Source organism: Salminus brasiliensis, chromosome 2 (genome assembly GCF_030463535.1).
Source record: "Salminus brasiliensis chromosome 2, fSalBra1.hap2, whole genome shotgun sequence".
Classification (NCBI taxonomy): Eukaryota; Metazoa; Chordata; class Actinopteri; order Characiformes; family Bryconidae; genus Salminus; species Salminus brasiliensis.
In genome coordinates this window covers 43,593,695-43,610,479 of record NC_132879.1, presented here as the reverse complement: position 1 = coordinate 43,610,479, position 16,785 = coordinate 43,593,695, and the positions used below count along the sequence as shown (strand labels likewise).

At 44.3% G+C, this 16,785-nt stretch overlaps 1 protein-coding gene across 7 annotated transcripts in view; it reads left to right on the top strand.

The window, feature by feature from the left end:
• Positions 1-16,785, top strand: part of sox5 (SRY-box transcription factor 5) — a 262,222-nt gene that overhangs the window by 241,245 nt on the left and 4,192 nt on the right. For 6 of the 7 annotated variants that reach the window (XM_072672872.1, XM_072672870.1, XM_072672871.1 and 3 more), the window contains 5 exons: positions 4,300-4,471; positions 8,310-8,482; positions 11,716-11,818; positions 12,724-12,897; positions 15,756-15,972. In XM_072672872.1, the coding sequence (XP_072528973.1) occupies positions 4,300-4,471; positions 8,310-8,482; positions 11,716-11,818; positions 12,724-12,897; positions 15,756-15,972 (839 nt within the window). The remainder of the gene's footprint in view (positions 1-4,299; positions 4,472-8,309; positions 8,483-11,715; positions 11,819-12,723; positions 12,898-15,755; positions 15,973-16,785) is intronic. The other variant, XM_072672874.1, reaches the window with a different exon arrangement.

The window sequence follows — 16,785 nt, the reverse complement described above, 5'->3', positions numbered from 1 at the left end:
TGGTTCTCTTTCCGCCGAGCCCCTGTCAGGGCCCAAATCGGGGCAGTGTTGAGCTGTGCTGGACAGAGACTGATGTCTGTTTGGACAGGGAGAGGACATGGCCTGGCTCAGGACCATATGTCTGTTAGAAGAAGCATGCCTTGTACATACAAATCTCTCTCTCTCTCTCTCTCTCTCTCTCTCTCTCTCTCTCTCTCTCTCTCTCTCTTTCTCTCTGTCTCTCTCTCTTTTTTCTCACTGTCTTCTTCCTCAAGCTTTCTCTCTCTGCCATCTTATTTCCTTCTCTCTCTCTTTCTCTCTCTCTCTCTCTCTCTCTCTCTCGCACTCTTTTTTTCTGATGAGTTGTGGAGGTTATCTGGATTTCTGGGGGAGAGTGGAGGCACCTGGCCCCTGACCTCAGATAGTGGTCATCGATTGGCCATGGCCCCCCGCCAATCACCCTGCAAGGGGCTGCTGGGAAATGAATGCAGCTGCTCCTCAGACACATGGACCTCTTCCTGTCCTATTAGCATTTATATGGAGTGGCTGAAGAGAGGAGGCACTGAGAATGAAGGACTGGGGCAGCTGAAGTGGTGCTACCGATAGTGATGATTGTGGCGATGATGATGATGATGATGATGGTGGTAATGATGATGATGATGATGATGATGATGGTTAGAGCCTGTTCCAAACCACAGACACCTAAATACCCTCACTAACCAGCGAGAGCTGTCAGCTCCCTCAGCGTTCATTTGCTTTATATTTTTCTCTCCCTGTCTTTTATTTTAACCTCAGCCCTGCTGCCCACTCGCTCTCCCTGTGTGATCTTGAATGTGTTCCTGGGGTTGCCCTTGGGGAACAGGAAGGCAGCATGTATATTTCAGGGCCGCTGTGTCCCAGGGAGCTCTCCACCCTCGCGTCCTCTTTTTTCCTCTCCGTATTTCTCTGACGCTCTAGTCACCTACTCTTTGCTCTCATTTGGAGCCGTCTGCTGTGTGTCAGACAGCTGTTTGGACTGAGGCACACACCAGCTTAAGTGCTTTACCCTGAGGGTATCCACAGCTCAGGTGTGTCCATACACACACACACACACGTCCAACTTCTCCGTTACGGCTTCCACTGTGACCTATTCACACACATGGATCCACACAGGCATTCACTACAATGCCACTGTTAAATTACTCACCACATCACTTACAGTTCTCTTAAGAACCTATTTGTTCTTATTTGGTCTACTTTTAATAAATGATGAAAATACATCATGCCGAGACCATATTCACCATTTTTGTTGGACATTGATGGAATTTGGCCTTTAACTTATCCGTGCAGTGAACACACACCTACACACTGGTGATCAAACACACATAGTGTGTGATAGTGAGCACACCTGCCCAAAGTGGTGGGTGAATGGCCTTGCTCAAGGGCCCAACAGTGGCAGCTCGCCAAACCCTAGGTATCAAACAGTCTGATTTCCACAGATTTTTCAAACTTTCTACAAAATGCTAGTTAAGATATAAACATTTAGAGGGATTTGATGTGAGATGGTGCCTTCTAGAGGAACGTACAAGTCAGAATTGTTCACAGTGGTAGTGAATGGACCCAGACGTCTAAGGGGCATAATGCAGCTAAAAGCACCACCACAGAAAGTGATAACGCAAAGTAGTGATGAGTGATGCATTGTTTTTTTATAGTTTTGAGATAAAGTTGCTATGTTTTTTTTTATTATTATTTTTATGTCACAGAGGTACATCCAGGGAAAATAGCCTTGAGGGAAAAGAGATATTTACTGATTTACCACTAGTTTACCATCAACAGTATATTTAAAAAGACATAAAACTGGTAATTTCATTTAATAAACATTTAGATTCATGGCTTACATTTTGTCACTATCACACAAAAAGAACCTTGTAGAATTTCAGATTAGCTTCATTGTTTTTTATTATTATTATATTACTTCTTTATATTATAGCTTCGTGCTTTCTTTTAATTAATTAAGCATCCCTCTTGCCACACTTTCCTGTTGTGGACCTACACAGAGTCACCAATGCTGCTTGTCTCTTTCCCTGTGGTGGTAAAACTCTGCACCCAAGCTTTGCTACAGACCCCAGCAGTGAGTGGGTGTGTGGGCCATAGGATGTATATGTTCAGTCTGTGGGTGTAAATCTGTTCTGTTAAGACTGCAAGCTGACCACAGAACTACTTGGCAGACAGCGAAAGGAGCCAGATGAGGGGAGTGCGTGTGTGTGTGTGCGTCTGTGTAAGTATGTGACAGGCCACTCCTCTAGACAGGCACGATTAGGACAAATAGCCAGGCACACACACTTGTCTCGGTAATTGAAACGTCAGGCAGGGTGATAAGAAGCAGGGCAAATGATGTCACTTACATGTGTCAGCACTCCGGCAGGGGGAAAATACAACACTCACCTGCTACATCTCATCGCGCTAGAAGCCCCCTGCCTAGTCCAAGCTGTTACTAAGCTATGCTTACCTAGCCTGTGCTTTTTGGGAATAGGCGTAGCAGTTAATGACCCTTTGTGTTAGTGTGCTTAACAGAGTAATGATGGCTTCAGAAAGCATTTCAGATCTAATCCACTCTTTGAGCTGGGCCTCCTTCTTAACAGTAAGGCCATGTTGAGGACTGCGAGTGGCTCAGCCTGAACCTAGCCTAGCCAAGCATGCAGCTTAGCCAGTCTCTCCCAATTCTCCCTTCAGACGCTTATTCACATTGGCTAGCGTCCCACCCAAGGATTTGCCTCAGCAAAGAACAATCCGGTGGCAGGGAGGGAACGAGGGAGTGAGGCATTATCTGTAATAAATATTCAGTTCTACCTCACTGATTTGGTGGCAAGCCTGACACAATATGGGTCAGGATACAGTTTTCTGTGCAAGTCCTTCTTAGTGTTCCTCATTCACGGAGAGCTATTGTGCCTCTGTGGTGCTGGGAGGAGACGATCCCTCTGGTTTCCCCCTCCATTCAGCTCCATACTAATGAGGACAATCCTGTTAGGGCCCATCATAGAACAAGAGGCGATGGTAAGGTCTTAATCTAACTCCCCTGCCTCTCAGATCCAGCCCTACCATGAAGCTGTCATGGTTTAGCAAACCTCTGAGAGTCTAACTGGCTGTAGCCAGCGGAGCTGACAAATTGAGAGACAGGGAAAGAGAAAGTGAGAACAAATGAGAGTAGGTGTAGTAGACCATTGGAAAGCTATGTTGGACTCCAGCAGGTTCAACCATTTGGGAAGCCCTAGGTGTATCTGCAGTGGTTATGGTGGCTGAATCCATCATCTCACCTGTTGGGAACATAAAAGTGATATGATATGTGGCTAAGCTGTTGCCATTAGGAACAGAAGCCATGGCCTGAACTCCATAGCCAGGTGTCAGAGCAGATGTTGCACGCTCCAGGTTAACATGCATGCAGTGAAGATTATACAGCATTCTCTTGACCTGGACCCTCCCCTGCCTGAATAACGATGATCGACAGCTTTGATCCACGCCAACACAAGCCTATCCAATCATCTCAGCGAGGGGTCTCCTCAAACATCCCGCATTTCTACTGCATCTTCTGCCGCTGCTCCAGTTGGAGCCACAAATTACGCAGGTTGTTAGGTATTTAAACATTGTGAAAGCTTAAGAAGGCTTTGCCCACTCCAGCCTGCTCCTCCTGGCAGCCAGTCCAAATCCTCATTTTAATTGCATTGTCTTGATCAGAGCGGGGTAAGGCTGCATCTGCCGCTCCATGATCTAATTGGCCCTCCTTGTCAGGTGGGGGTCTCCTGTGATGCGATTAGGGCAGTGGCAGGGGCCATAGCGAGGCGGTGATTAATGTGATCACACTCACCCACATGCGTAGACATCCACATGGCTGCACATTCGCGCGACTGCCCCACCACAGTGGCCCTGTGTACACGGTTGCTGTTTAGCACCTGAAGTCATTATTCGATTTCTCCTGCGTCAAAGAACACTGTACTCTGGTGTATGTGTATACTTTTGTATGAGTGTTTGTGTTTGACTAGAAGCATGCTCTTTCTCATGTGTGCTCTTGCATGGCATTGTCCTTATTACTAAGAGAGCATGGATATCTTGCATGGAAACAGCAGCGCACTGTCATTGTTCGGAGTCCGCGCCCGTACCATCTTTTCCTTGCTCCATGGCCGCATGTGACCGACGGGCCGCCCGTATTAATTTCCTTTGGCCTGTGGTTGGTTGATTTGACTCCGGCTGGCTGTCGTGATTGGGTCCTGAGTCGCCGAGGAGAGAGAAAAGTACGAAAAGAAAAGATCACGCCAGGCCAAACGTGTTGCTGTTTTGCCTTTGCAGGACGAGGGCGCTCAGCCCCTGAATCTGTCAGCCAAGCCTAAGACATCCGAGAGCAAGTCACCCACCTCCCCCGCTTCCCCACAGGTCCCTGCCATGAAGCTGGGCCCCGGATCCCTGAAGCACAGCGCCCCCTCCAGCATCGGAGGACCTGCACCCAGAGTCAGCTCTATAGGTATGTATACCTTCTTGTTTTGTTTTTGACACCCATTTTCTGCAGTACGTGCAAATTAATCACAGAGTGACCGATTTATTAGGTACACTGTTGGGCCAGATTATACTAGCAACACTTGCTGGCCATTTGGCAGGTACACCGACCTTGTTGGTGTACTTTTGGATCACTTTCAAACTGAGCTACAGTCAGTAATTGTGTATGTACAGTGTACCTATATGGTGGATGTACTTGATGCAATGGTAGCCTGGTGTACAGCTATACCCGTCACTTTATCAACCTCCCTGTTGCAACACAGGCCATTTCCTTCAGTTGCTCATTCTCTTCATCACATGAGAGGAGAGCATCCGTGCTCTGTGAGCCTGTGTTTTTTTTTCTTTCCCCTCCTGCCACAGGCACTTGTAAGAGTCTGTAATTGATGTTACATTTTTAGGTCTGTGGGGTTTAATTTTGCCTTAAGGACATATTGTCAAACATTTATTAGAGTTTAAATGTGAGAGGGGGAAGCTTGTTAGGTAGCTGTGTTATGTAGAAAGGAGCATGAGAAAGAGGGAGAGAGAGTGAAGCGAGAGCGCAGCGTTTATTCTGTTGTATTTCGAGAAGCTGAATAGAGACACACAAGGAGCTTTCATGACAGGCATCCTGTACTGGCTATGAGATTAGTCAAGCCTCTTATACAACTCCGTTACCACGCACAGCACAAACAACCTGCATTAATGCCACAATAACACAATATATCCCCCCCTCTCCCTTCCCTCCCCACTCCACTCTTCACCATTTCAGACTTCTTCCCCTGTAATCGCTGTGTTTTTCAACAAATCCTGGGATTTAATAGCAGATTAGTGGATTTGTGGCCCAGATGTTTTTTGTTCTGAAAAATGGATTAGAGGGTAAAGTTTTTTCGCCGGAATCCTCTGGAACATGTTGAGGCAAGCCGGTGGTTTAGCTCACAATTAGAGCGGGCCTTCTGCCCTGTGATTTTTCCATCTGCTATGCGTCTTTGGGAGGTCATGAGGAGGAAGATTCAGAAGCTACATCGTGGACCAGTGCCCACCCCACAACATGAAATTACATGAGATTTTCATGCACATTTTCCATGCATGTCCTCATGTATGTGTATCTGTTGTTGCTGGTTGTCCTCTTCATGCCTTTCTCCAGCCTTGCACTCCGCCTCTCCTCTGAATGACCCAGCTGAGAGACGTCCATCCTGGGACTCTCTCCCAGAGTTCCCAGCTCTTCGTGCCAACCTCGATCCCCTTCCTGCCATGTCACTGTCACCACAGAAACCGCAGCTGAGGAGCCTGTCAACAGCTGTGTCCTCTGTACCCATCACCCCCACTGTCCCAAGTCCATTTTTCGGTCTGTAGCGGGTGTAGGACAGAGGCCTGAGGAGGAAATGCCCTACATAGGTCAACGTTATGAGATGCGAGCCCATTCGGTGCCGTAGTAAAGTCTGGGAATAGACTGTGGGCTCAGGTTGCTAGGCTGATTCCACTCGCCTTGTTATATGGGTCACTGTCTTTCGCTACCCCTTCACTGTCTAGCTTTCGCTCTGCCTCTCACTAGCTCAGATGCTATGGTACGATCTAAAGAACAGCATTAATGAGGGGACATGGCACCTACATACATGAACATTTTATGACTTAAACCTACATCGACATATAAGATATTATAAAGCCAGGTGTTGTGTAGCCCTATGAACATTGCTCTTCAGTGCCCTTATCTGATTTTCTAATATAGAAATGATGAGATTAAATTTGAATAGAAAATACATTTGAATGGTTTCTGCTATTCTGCGTATTAAAAACCACCCCTAATACTCCTAAGACAGGATCCATCTGCTTTTTTTTTGCTCTATTCTTATGTGTTGTAAGCTAGGGTGGAGAAAATTCTGAGGACATATTCGAAAACTACTGTCCAAAGACAACCACACAATCATAGACTCCCATATTGCATAAAGTTGAGTATGTAGACACTAGATGCTATTGTTTTATTTTATCAATTGAATTTGATGAGCATCATTGCACCAGTAACGTCAGGTAATTCGCTGCCTGCTCTTAGGGGTGCCAAGCGTCCGGCCACTACTTTAGCAGCTTTCCCACATACGACTTTTCTGAAGAGTTCACTCCTCTGCCATTTCAAATGGGAGCGCTTAATCCAGCCAGCTCGGCATTAGAGGACGGATTAGGCCAGATAAAGAGCCATTATCAGACGCGGGTCTTTGTTACATCTAACCCGGCGAGATGGAGAGTCAGATAGTCCCTCCCCAGACACACACGCGCGCTAAGCTGCAAGAAATAATACAAATAATAGCCGTGAAAAAGGCCGCGAGAAGCATCTTTGATATGCATCAGGGCAGATGTTCCGGGATGAGCAAATTAGCAATCTTTCGCCCTTAATAAAGCATAATCTCCGCTTTTTCTCTCGCTTTATCTCTCTCTCCCTCTCCCGCTCTCTCTTCAAAGAACTCCATGAGCTTTCCGGCGCTAAGCCCAGATTGAGAGGGATGCACATGTATTTGTGAGCTTTATAAACCTTTGAATCCCTTTTTACATGAGAAGTGACAAACCAAATGGAGGGCAAGGGGGGGCCGTTTAATGGAATCTGCGAATGCGAGGGCGCAGATTTGTGAAAGTATAGCGTAGCGTGGTGTTTAACCGCCACTTCCACGGCCCCATGTGTGTCCGCCGCGGGGATGTGATGACATTTACAGTTGTAAATAAGTAGCAGATTTCCCATTCACCCTCTCACTGATGATCATATTATGTGTGGGCACATTATGCAACTTAAGCACTGATGCCTAGCCAGGTTTGTTTTTTGGAATTTTGTTTGGGGGGTTTACATCAAGCTGCAAAAGGGAGAACTGCGAGAGGGGGGAGAGGGGTCTTATAATAAAGATGCCAAAAAGAGACTTTTCATTCCCTAAGGAAACTACCAGTGGATTTTGGAGATGAAATAAGTCTCCAAGTTTAAAACTGATCTGCGTCAAATACAGACACACATACTCTTTTTTTCATTTCTATCAGTTATGCCTTTCATTCTGTATCCTCCTCAGTGTTGTTCCTGACCACAAGCTTGGCTGGGTCTGACTCACGAAGCTGACAGTCAAGTGGTCAGTGTGTGTGTGTTAATGCATTCTGCCCGCAGCGCACAGTATGCTAATGTCCCCATCCCAGAGGCTCCGCAGTGCGTTAGTGCTGGGTGGCCTCACCTGGTGTCCCTCTGTTCAGTTAAAAAAAATAGCCTTCTACCCATGTACACACATTTGTGCATGTGTCCACTCACAAAATATGGACCTATTTTGTGGAACATAACATCAGTGGAATGTGACGCAATACCAGTGCTTCTGGGTGTAAATCATTTGTATAGACCCCCACCCCCACCCCCCCACCGACACACATTTACACCTTTATTTTGTTGCTTCTATAGATTCCTTCTGTGGATGCAAACAAAATTAACACCTTCCCTCACGCACACATACAGGTGTAAATTGAGAAATGCTGTAAAATGCTGTTTTCCTTTATTACCACAGAGTATTTTCAGTGGTACAACACACCTGAGCATTTCAGACGCTTGGAGAAAGCGGGGCACTTAGATTAGACCTGTACATGTACAGACAATACCAAGTGAGAAAACAAGGAGCTTTTGAGCTTGTTTGAGCTGTTACTATAAAATTACTGAAAAATCACTATAACAAAGATGCTTAATGCTACCCTTACTGTTGGATGGCCGGTAAAGGTAGCTATTTTTTGCCTCTGCATCACAGTTGTGCAAACTTCAGGATCAATTTGATATATTCACATACTTACAAATGTCTCTCTTTTCCCTGCCGCCCATTCAGACCTGTTGTCGTCCATCACCTCGGGAGGCTATCTGAATGACCATGAGGCTGTGACCAAGGCCTTCCAGGAGGCCCGGCAGATGAAGGAGCAGCTAAAGAGGGAGCAGCAGGTTTTGGACGCCAAAGTGGCAGCGGTCAACAGCCTTACCCTCAACAATGGACGATCTGAGAAGGTTAGTTTTCCTTTGTCATTTATTATTTATTATTTTTTTAGAATAGTACCAGTGCTTGCAAATGGATCCATATGTCTGAAGAGTGTAATGCCTCGCAGAAAGCTCATCCACAGAAAGGTATATAAAACAGATAGCAACACACTGTTTGACCTCTGAGAAGTTTCACAGTAGGGTGGGGATCATTTTTTTAGTGGTATAAGCAGGGTGTTGTATAGTTACCACCAGCATTTAACCCTTATCGGTATTACATATAAAACTCAGAAGACGCGTTGGTGTAGATACCACAACTGCTGGTTCCTGTGACATTAGTCAAGGAAAACATCTTACTTTACACTCTTACTGCTATCATTTTCCTCTAATTAGCACCAAAACTCAATGTGTGGCGCTCTAGCTAGACGTTTAGTTCTTTTTCACACCTTTAGCCTAGCGGGATAAAATAGAGCGATTGTTTTTTCAGTCAGTGCAGAAAAAGAAACCTGTCAAATGTGTCAAAAAAGGAGGATTTCACTCAAAATGAGTTAATTATGTCCATTAGCACAGTTCCAGCTGGTGAGAAAACCGAACAGAACAGAACACAAATTCCTCAAGTGCATCACGGAACACTAAAAGCGGCTCATCTGGTGAGCGCGGAGGTGAACACGGTGGTCTCGAAAGCTATTCGCTAACGCACAGAATTTTAGCAATGTGTGTGAGGTAGGCCCAAAGCAGGCCAGGCTCACCAAACAGCGCTCTCATGCTAACAGGACACAATGACACTAATGCTAAGTGACATCAGCACCCCCCCTACCTCTGCTGCCCACCTAAATTGGGGGTGTTTGTTAAACACACTCAGCTGGTCCGCACGGCAAGCAGGCGCGGTGTGGCGAGTGCCTTCACCATGCAGCTGAGCAAACATGATGTGCTACTCACACGCACACACACACGCACATTTGAACAGCGTGTGGTCGTAAACAAGGGAATTACACACACCTAATTGGCCTCATGCTTGGAGGCTTAATTGTACACACCTAACGACATGTTGCAAACATGCGAACCTGTCCTTTTAAAAAAAGACACTTGGCTTGGTTCGAGAGCTTAGCGTTGTGAGCAGCTAGTGGAAGTGTGTAGGATGGACATGAAAGCGACAGCACGAGGACTGTCGCTGAGACGTTGCTAGATTTGGTTGCAGGGATGTGCACAGAGCTTAATTGAAAGCTTAGCATAAACACTTGCACACTCACATGGTTCTCCACTCTGTAGTGATTGTGCTGATTGCTGTTGGCTTAATGAAGGTGCATTAGGAGTAATCCCCTACTCTCCAGATCAGCCGCACTTTACCCTGACCACAGCTTCACACACACACACACACACACACACACACACAGACATATATACACAGGCACTTTTCAGCACATCTGGGGGTGACAGCAGGTGGATCTTTCAGTACGGCTGCGTAGTCTGGATTATTTTCAGCATGTCTGCTGAACATAAGAGTGAGACACGATGTGAGGAGCATCTGAACTCACTCTGTGTTATGAAGAGAAACCTGGTTGCTGTTGCTGAGGTATATAGAGTTTATAGAGAGTATAAAGTGTGTCCACCCTTATTATTTTTATTTCAGTGTCAATATCATTCTTTTTAGGACACCCTCAGTCTCCTTGCAGAAATGGACAGCAAGATCCTTCCACGTTTTAAAAATTATATTGGAGCATTTTCTGCTTTTCACTTTACATGTCATCCCAAACACATTCAACAATGTTGTGGTCTGAACTCTGAGGGTGGTCAGTCCATTGTTGTGAGAACACCAGCAGCTTCAGCAGTATTATTTTTTAGTAAGAGCTGAAATAGCTCTACATCCTTTCAGACCCACAGCTTTGAGTCAACTTCTCACAGTGGAAGGACAGAAAGGAACACCTGTGGATTTGTTCAGATCTGAAGTGAGAGTGAAGCTTAATTTTCTTCACTCTCTCAGAGCTGAAGCTCTAAGTGCTATTTAGTTGCTGGGGAGAGATTCATGGTCTTGCATGGTTGTTAATTTCTCCATGTTTATCCCTGGAAACCTTCTTCTAAATTATTTCATATTTAATCTCAGCAGAAAATGAAGAATGTGTATTTAGTGGTAGTTTTGACTAGAAATGCTATAAATGATCTGGTCTCTGACTTCTGCACGGTACTGTATACTGTATGAAAATGTGGATGCTTCCTTTTTGTCTTACTTTCTCCCTCTTAATTTGCTCATTTTCAGAGGCTTTTTAATTTTAAACATAGCTTGCAATCCAACAGGACACTAAGTGCCTGTATATTAGCTTAAAATACAATAATCAACAAACATATTTCGTGAATTGTAATGAATACCAAACCAGAGAGAGAGAGAGAGTGAGAAAGAAGGAAATGCCCCTTTTTAAGCAATTCCGCATTCCGCCTGGGAAACTGGCTTCTAGTGTGTAATTGAAGTAAGTTTAATGTTTGGGACCAACAAACATCAGAGACGCAGTGTTTGATGCATCGGTGCTTATACCAGTTTAACCGTCGGAGTACCCATTTTCTAACCTCCACATTGTTGCTTTCTCCCCCACCCCTCGCTTTCCCTCTCTCTCTCTCTCTCCCGCTCTCCAGGGACAAATCGTCTCTCCATCGCGCATTCATTTAAACCCCACTCACTAACCCAGAATGAATAATTAAATCTGTATGGCTGCGGAATGGTGTAATGCGTTTCATTACAGCGCCACGGCTCGCCTGGGTCACTCTCTAATGGCGAGCACCCTCTCCGGGTGTATGTTTTAAAGATGGCACGCGTTTAGGATGGAGTCTAATCGACTAATTAAGCCCCAGATGCAGCTCTGGGGGGGTCGCGCGTTTGCGCGTGTGCGCGAGCGGATGTGTTTGGAGAAAGGCGGGGATGTCGCGTTGAAATGCATTAGGCATGTAGATGCAGAGTTAATCTGCCTTTTATTGGGTGTAATAAATACCCAGGAGGCCGCACGGTCCCACTCGCTCTCGTCTCTAGAGCGCTCTCGTTCTCTCTAATGCATCGACCTCCGGGCCAAGAGAGAGAGGAAGAGATGGAGAGAGAGAGAGGGAGAGAATGAGAGAGAGGGATAGGGATGCACCCTAGAATATTTTTAGGGAACATTTGAACATACACTCTCATAAATACATGCTCAAAAAACAGTGTTTTCATTTTTGTTACTTATTATCGATCATTACGAATAAGTAATTAGTGGATTCTGTTTGTGTTGTGTGCGTGTGTCCAGGAGAAGGCAGCTCTAGAGAGCCTGAGTCAGCAGCTGAAACAGTCCGAGGAGAACAAGTTCACTCACACCATGATGGACTTTGGCATGAGCGGCGACTCTGATGGTAAAGCGCTCATTATTTTTGCTGCAGTTTTGTATTTCCGTATTTCCATTCAGTGATGGTGTGCATTAATAAAGGAAAGGTTGACCTAATATTTACATTTACCACATTTTTATCTTACTCCAGTTGTAAACAGTCACCAAGACATGTTTGGTGTTCAGAGTCTGTTGACTTACATGGACTGGCACAGTACCCACTACGCTACTTTAGCCTTGTGGCTCTAATGCAAAATGAAAGGAGCAAACTTCATACACCAAACATGTCTTGTTTGAGCAACTACAATACCACTCAAAAATGTGGATAGACTTGGTTGAGTGTGTGCTGATCATCATTTTAAAACTGTCTGCTATCAATGCTAGGGTGACATTATATTTTTCATTTTCAAAAAAGAGGATGCCGATGGCACTCGGCTGTCCACCATAGTTCATTTGGTTGTAAAGGCTATTAATTCTATTTATTGATCTTGATAAATAAATACATGTTTATGCACTCATGTTTAGTAACCTACTGAAGTTGCATGGTTTGAGAGGTATTACCATCTTTAGAGGCACGGTCCTACAACTTAGGCCTACTTAACCAGCCACCACTCCCAGCCACAACATCCTAACTACAGTGGTTACCCATGCGCACTCAGTGTCCTAGCATTGTTTAATATGATGATCAGCACGCATTCAACCAGCTGTTTTCAAACTTTTGACTGGTACTGTATGTTTGGGAAGAAGGGAAAAGTGTGTGCACCATTCCTTTAAATAAAAGAGAGAGAGCGTGCATTACTGCATTACTAAGTCTAGACGTAATACAATGTGGTAAAAACATATATATGGCAATGATTTCATAATTAAGTGTGTATGTACAGTCTCTCTGTGTATGTCTGTTCTCTCACTAACTCAACCCACCCCCCACTGCAGGCAGCCCCAGTGTGTCAGACTCGAGAATGTTCCGTGAGGCACGGGGTCGTGGCAGTGGTGAGCCGCACATCAAACGGCCCATGAATGCCTTCATGGTGTGGGCGAAGGACGAGAGGAGGAAGATCCTGCAGGCTTTCCCCGACATGCACAACTCCAACATCAGCAAAATCCTTGGTAAGACCCGCGCCAGGCTAAAGCCATGAGGGGGCATAGAGGGTGATCGGGAGTCAATAGCAGTCGCTTGCTTGTCAATTTTTGAGGCTGACTGTATGTGCACTGATGCGTTCAGTTTGATACATCCCAATAAGCTCATAGCTGTGAATAAGAAGACTACAATAGTTCATAATATTTTTAATGCATACACACATGCACTGGACACATGCACTGATTCTGAACATTGAAAATAGCCAAGATAACCTGATTTACTGGCATCTATGTTTTGGTCAAAAATGTATATAGCATAACCACCTCGTTTTATGAGCCTGTTGAAAAGGACAGCATCTATGAGTCTACATGACCCCTACATAAGCCTTTCATGGCAAGTGACATAAATCCACATAAGAATCAATAAAGATTTATTCTAATTATTAATAGTTGTCAGAACACTGTCTGAGGTGAAATGTAAAGATGGACCAATCAGTGTTTTTGGATACTTATAGCCAATCATCTTGTAGCTCGATCAGCCAATTGCCGCTAACAATTGAGGGCGGTGCCGGATGATACAATAACCTTATTTTTTAAGGCAAACTTGGTAAAGACATTGTCTGTCAAAGTGGAAACACAAGTAAAAAGTGCTGCTAAATCTAGCGCTAATTTTCTTCATATAAACATATATGCAGGCTTATGACAGTGGTCTTTAAATATAATGTAGATATCATGTAGCCTTACGAATGCTTAAGAGTGTTACTGCTCAATTTAAGGCCAGGCTGGCCCAAAACTGGACGTCCATGGACATCTCACGTCAGTTGCCTAAAGGTTTGATTTACACGTGTACATCATTTGCATGTGAGTAAAATAAATTACATCAGTACTTTTAAACTGAAAGACTGAATATTTTTCATTCATGTGGAAATGATGAGTATTTTTTATATGTGTGTGTATGTGTGAGTTATTTCATGTTATGGGCTTCTCCATTACATGAAGATTTATACTTTTTATATTGGTGCCTGCAGTGCCACTCACTTTTCATTGTCCAAGTCTATATGATTATGTGAAAGGAGGCGGGGCTATTATTTTGCTTCTCCCTCCCCCCCTCCCCCCAGTACAGTGTGGGTACAGTGTAGTGCAGCTGGCAGGGACTACACCCTCCACACATGCATGCACACGCACACACACACACACACACATGCGCACACATCCTGCTCCCCGCGCAGCATTGTGTAACCACTGCCTAATGAATCGCTCTGGAGAGCCGACTCCAACAATGATGATATAATTCATTATGCATTAAACAAGCACTCCAGTCTGTCTGACATTTTCTCCAGACCTCTGGGATTGTGTTTGACATTTTAAAGAGCTCCTAAGCATTTTATAACGCCGGCAAATCTGGTTTTAATAAGGCTCCTGCTCGCTCAATTGTTAACAGAAGGAGTTTCCCCTTTCCAGCGGCCGGGTGCGTGTAAGGCTCGGCGGTGACAGCTTTTTCCCATTAAACATACAGTAGGAGAGTGTAAATTCACCACAGACCAACACGTGCGCTCACACGCGGACGTGTACACAGACATGGGACTGCTCGCTGAGAGATAAACGCGTGTGCATGTGTGAGTGTGCGCGCCCACATTCGCAGGGCTCTGTTAATGAGGAATAAGGAGCAGAGGCCACAGGTACTCTTATTGAGCTCTGATAATTAGATGGAGTGTGTGAATGGCCCACTTAACCTGCTGTCACCTGGAATAATGACGCACGTCATGGAGTGTGTGCGAGTGCGGGTGTGTGCGTGCGGGCGCGCTGGCGCACGAGGGCAGAGAGCACGCTCTCCGCTGCTCTGTTTGACATCACTTCCACTCAGAGGTACTCATTAGACCAAACAAAAGGCCACTTTATATGGAGAGAGGGGGCTGCTGGTTCGGCCTTCTAACGGGCTTACCGTGGCGTGGTTTAAAATATTGACACCGAAGTTGTTCTAATGTGGGTTTCAGGAAGGTGGCGTGTGTACGATCCTGCTTTTAAACGTTAGTCCTATCTAGCATCTGCCTGGAGGCCGTCCCCTATTGTGAAGTATTGTATTGGGACATAATATTATAATATAAGAGTCTTATATAGTCATAGAGGGTGAAAAAGGTTCTTTGGGTAAGGCAGTTGCATTATTTTTTGTACATTTGCCTCTGTACACCAAGTTAATGGATTATAAAGTGTGGACTCTCAGTTGTAAAAAGGGGTTTTCCAACAATGACCCATTTTTTGCATAGTCCCTGCATTTTCACAGGCTCAAAAGTAAACAGACAGTTAACTGATAAGCAGTTTATTGGCCAGATGTGGCTTGTTCCTTTATTAAGATTAAGATTAAGGAGAATAAAAATCTGCTAATTCTACGGGTTCAATTTGCATTTGACAGCTCAAGCCACAAAATCAGCAAGTGCGTTTGCACTATGCTCTATGCTCTATGCAAGCTCAACAACTCTAAAATTCAGGGAGGCCACAGAAGACAGCTAAATTAGATGATTACAGAATTCTTTCTTTGGGGAAAAAAATCCCATTAATCTGAAGCATACCACGTCATCTGTCAAACATGGTGGGGGCACTGCTATGTCTTGGGCATGTATGATTGCCAATATAACTGGGTCACACGTTTATTGATGGCAGCTTCATAAAGGTAGCTAATGAATTCCAGATTTCAAACAGACATTGACTGCAAAGGAGTGACATTACAGTTGTAATTTATTTATATTTAAAATCTATTAGTTTGTTCAATTACTTTTGAGCCTGTGAAAATGGAGGTTCTGTATTAAAAAGTGACTGTAATTCCTAAATGTTTAATGCAACGATTCAAACTGAACCTGTATGAGCTTTCTAACATGCTTATCTGTCTCCAGGTTCACGCTGGAAAGCCATGACTAACCTGGAGAAGCAGCCGTATTACGAGGAGCAGGCACGCCTCAGTAAGCAGCACCTGGAGAAATACCCCGACTACAAGTACAAACCGCGGCCCAAACGCACCTGCCTGGTGGATGGCAAGAAGTTGCGCATCGGCGAGTACAAGGCCATCATGCGCAGCCGCCGGCAGGAGATGCGCCAGTACTTCACTGTGGGGTGAGTGAGCAAGACACGATTTTCTGATCAGATCCAACCATAAAGTCTGTGATAATATTGTTGCTTTTGTTCCTTTTATTTTACCTCTCCTTCACTGAACAAAAAAAGGTCTGTCAGTTCAAAAGTACTTCATTTAGCAAGCAGAATCAGCTCTAATCAATACTAAAACAACTCACAGTCAAATGAAACCAGCTCTTTTGCTTGATACCATATTAAGTCTTTTTCTTAGGTTAGCATTTATTTTCTCAGTGCTGGTCTACATATTAAAAAGATTATTAGTATCAGTATTAGAAGTTGTGTGAGTTGTGATGTTGCTGTTGTATTTAGGTGTTTATTCCATTTAGTCAGCTTCAAATCAGACTCAGAAATGAAGACTCCGAGATTCAAAATGGAAGAATCTTCTTTTTAGCTTATACACATATATATGGTATGGGTTGGACTGATTTGATGGCACAGAAGCCGTTACACACATTTATATCACAGAGGATTAAAACACGGTGATGATTAATGATTCTAATTGCATTAAAAATAGACAAGAAAACAATCAAATAACACACAATATGCAGATGGCAGAGATTTGTGCTGTAAACAGAGAATGATATAAATTCCTCTTGCTGAAATATTGCTAAATAAATGCTATAAATTGTATGCTAAATGCTATAAATAATTGTATCTGATGCACTGATGTCAGTTCTATGGGAAATTAGTTTCATAGTAAATCTACAAAATATGAAAATGATGAGATATGAGAGTGATGAGAAATCTATAGATGGAAAACAATGTGTGAAGCTTCTTCTTCTATATAATGAGTGC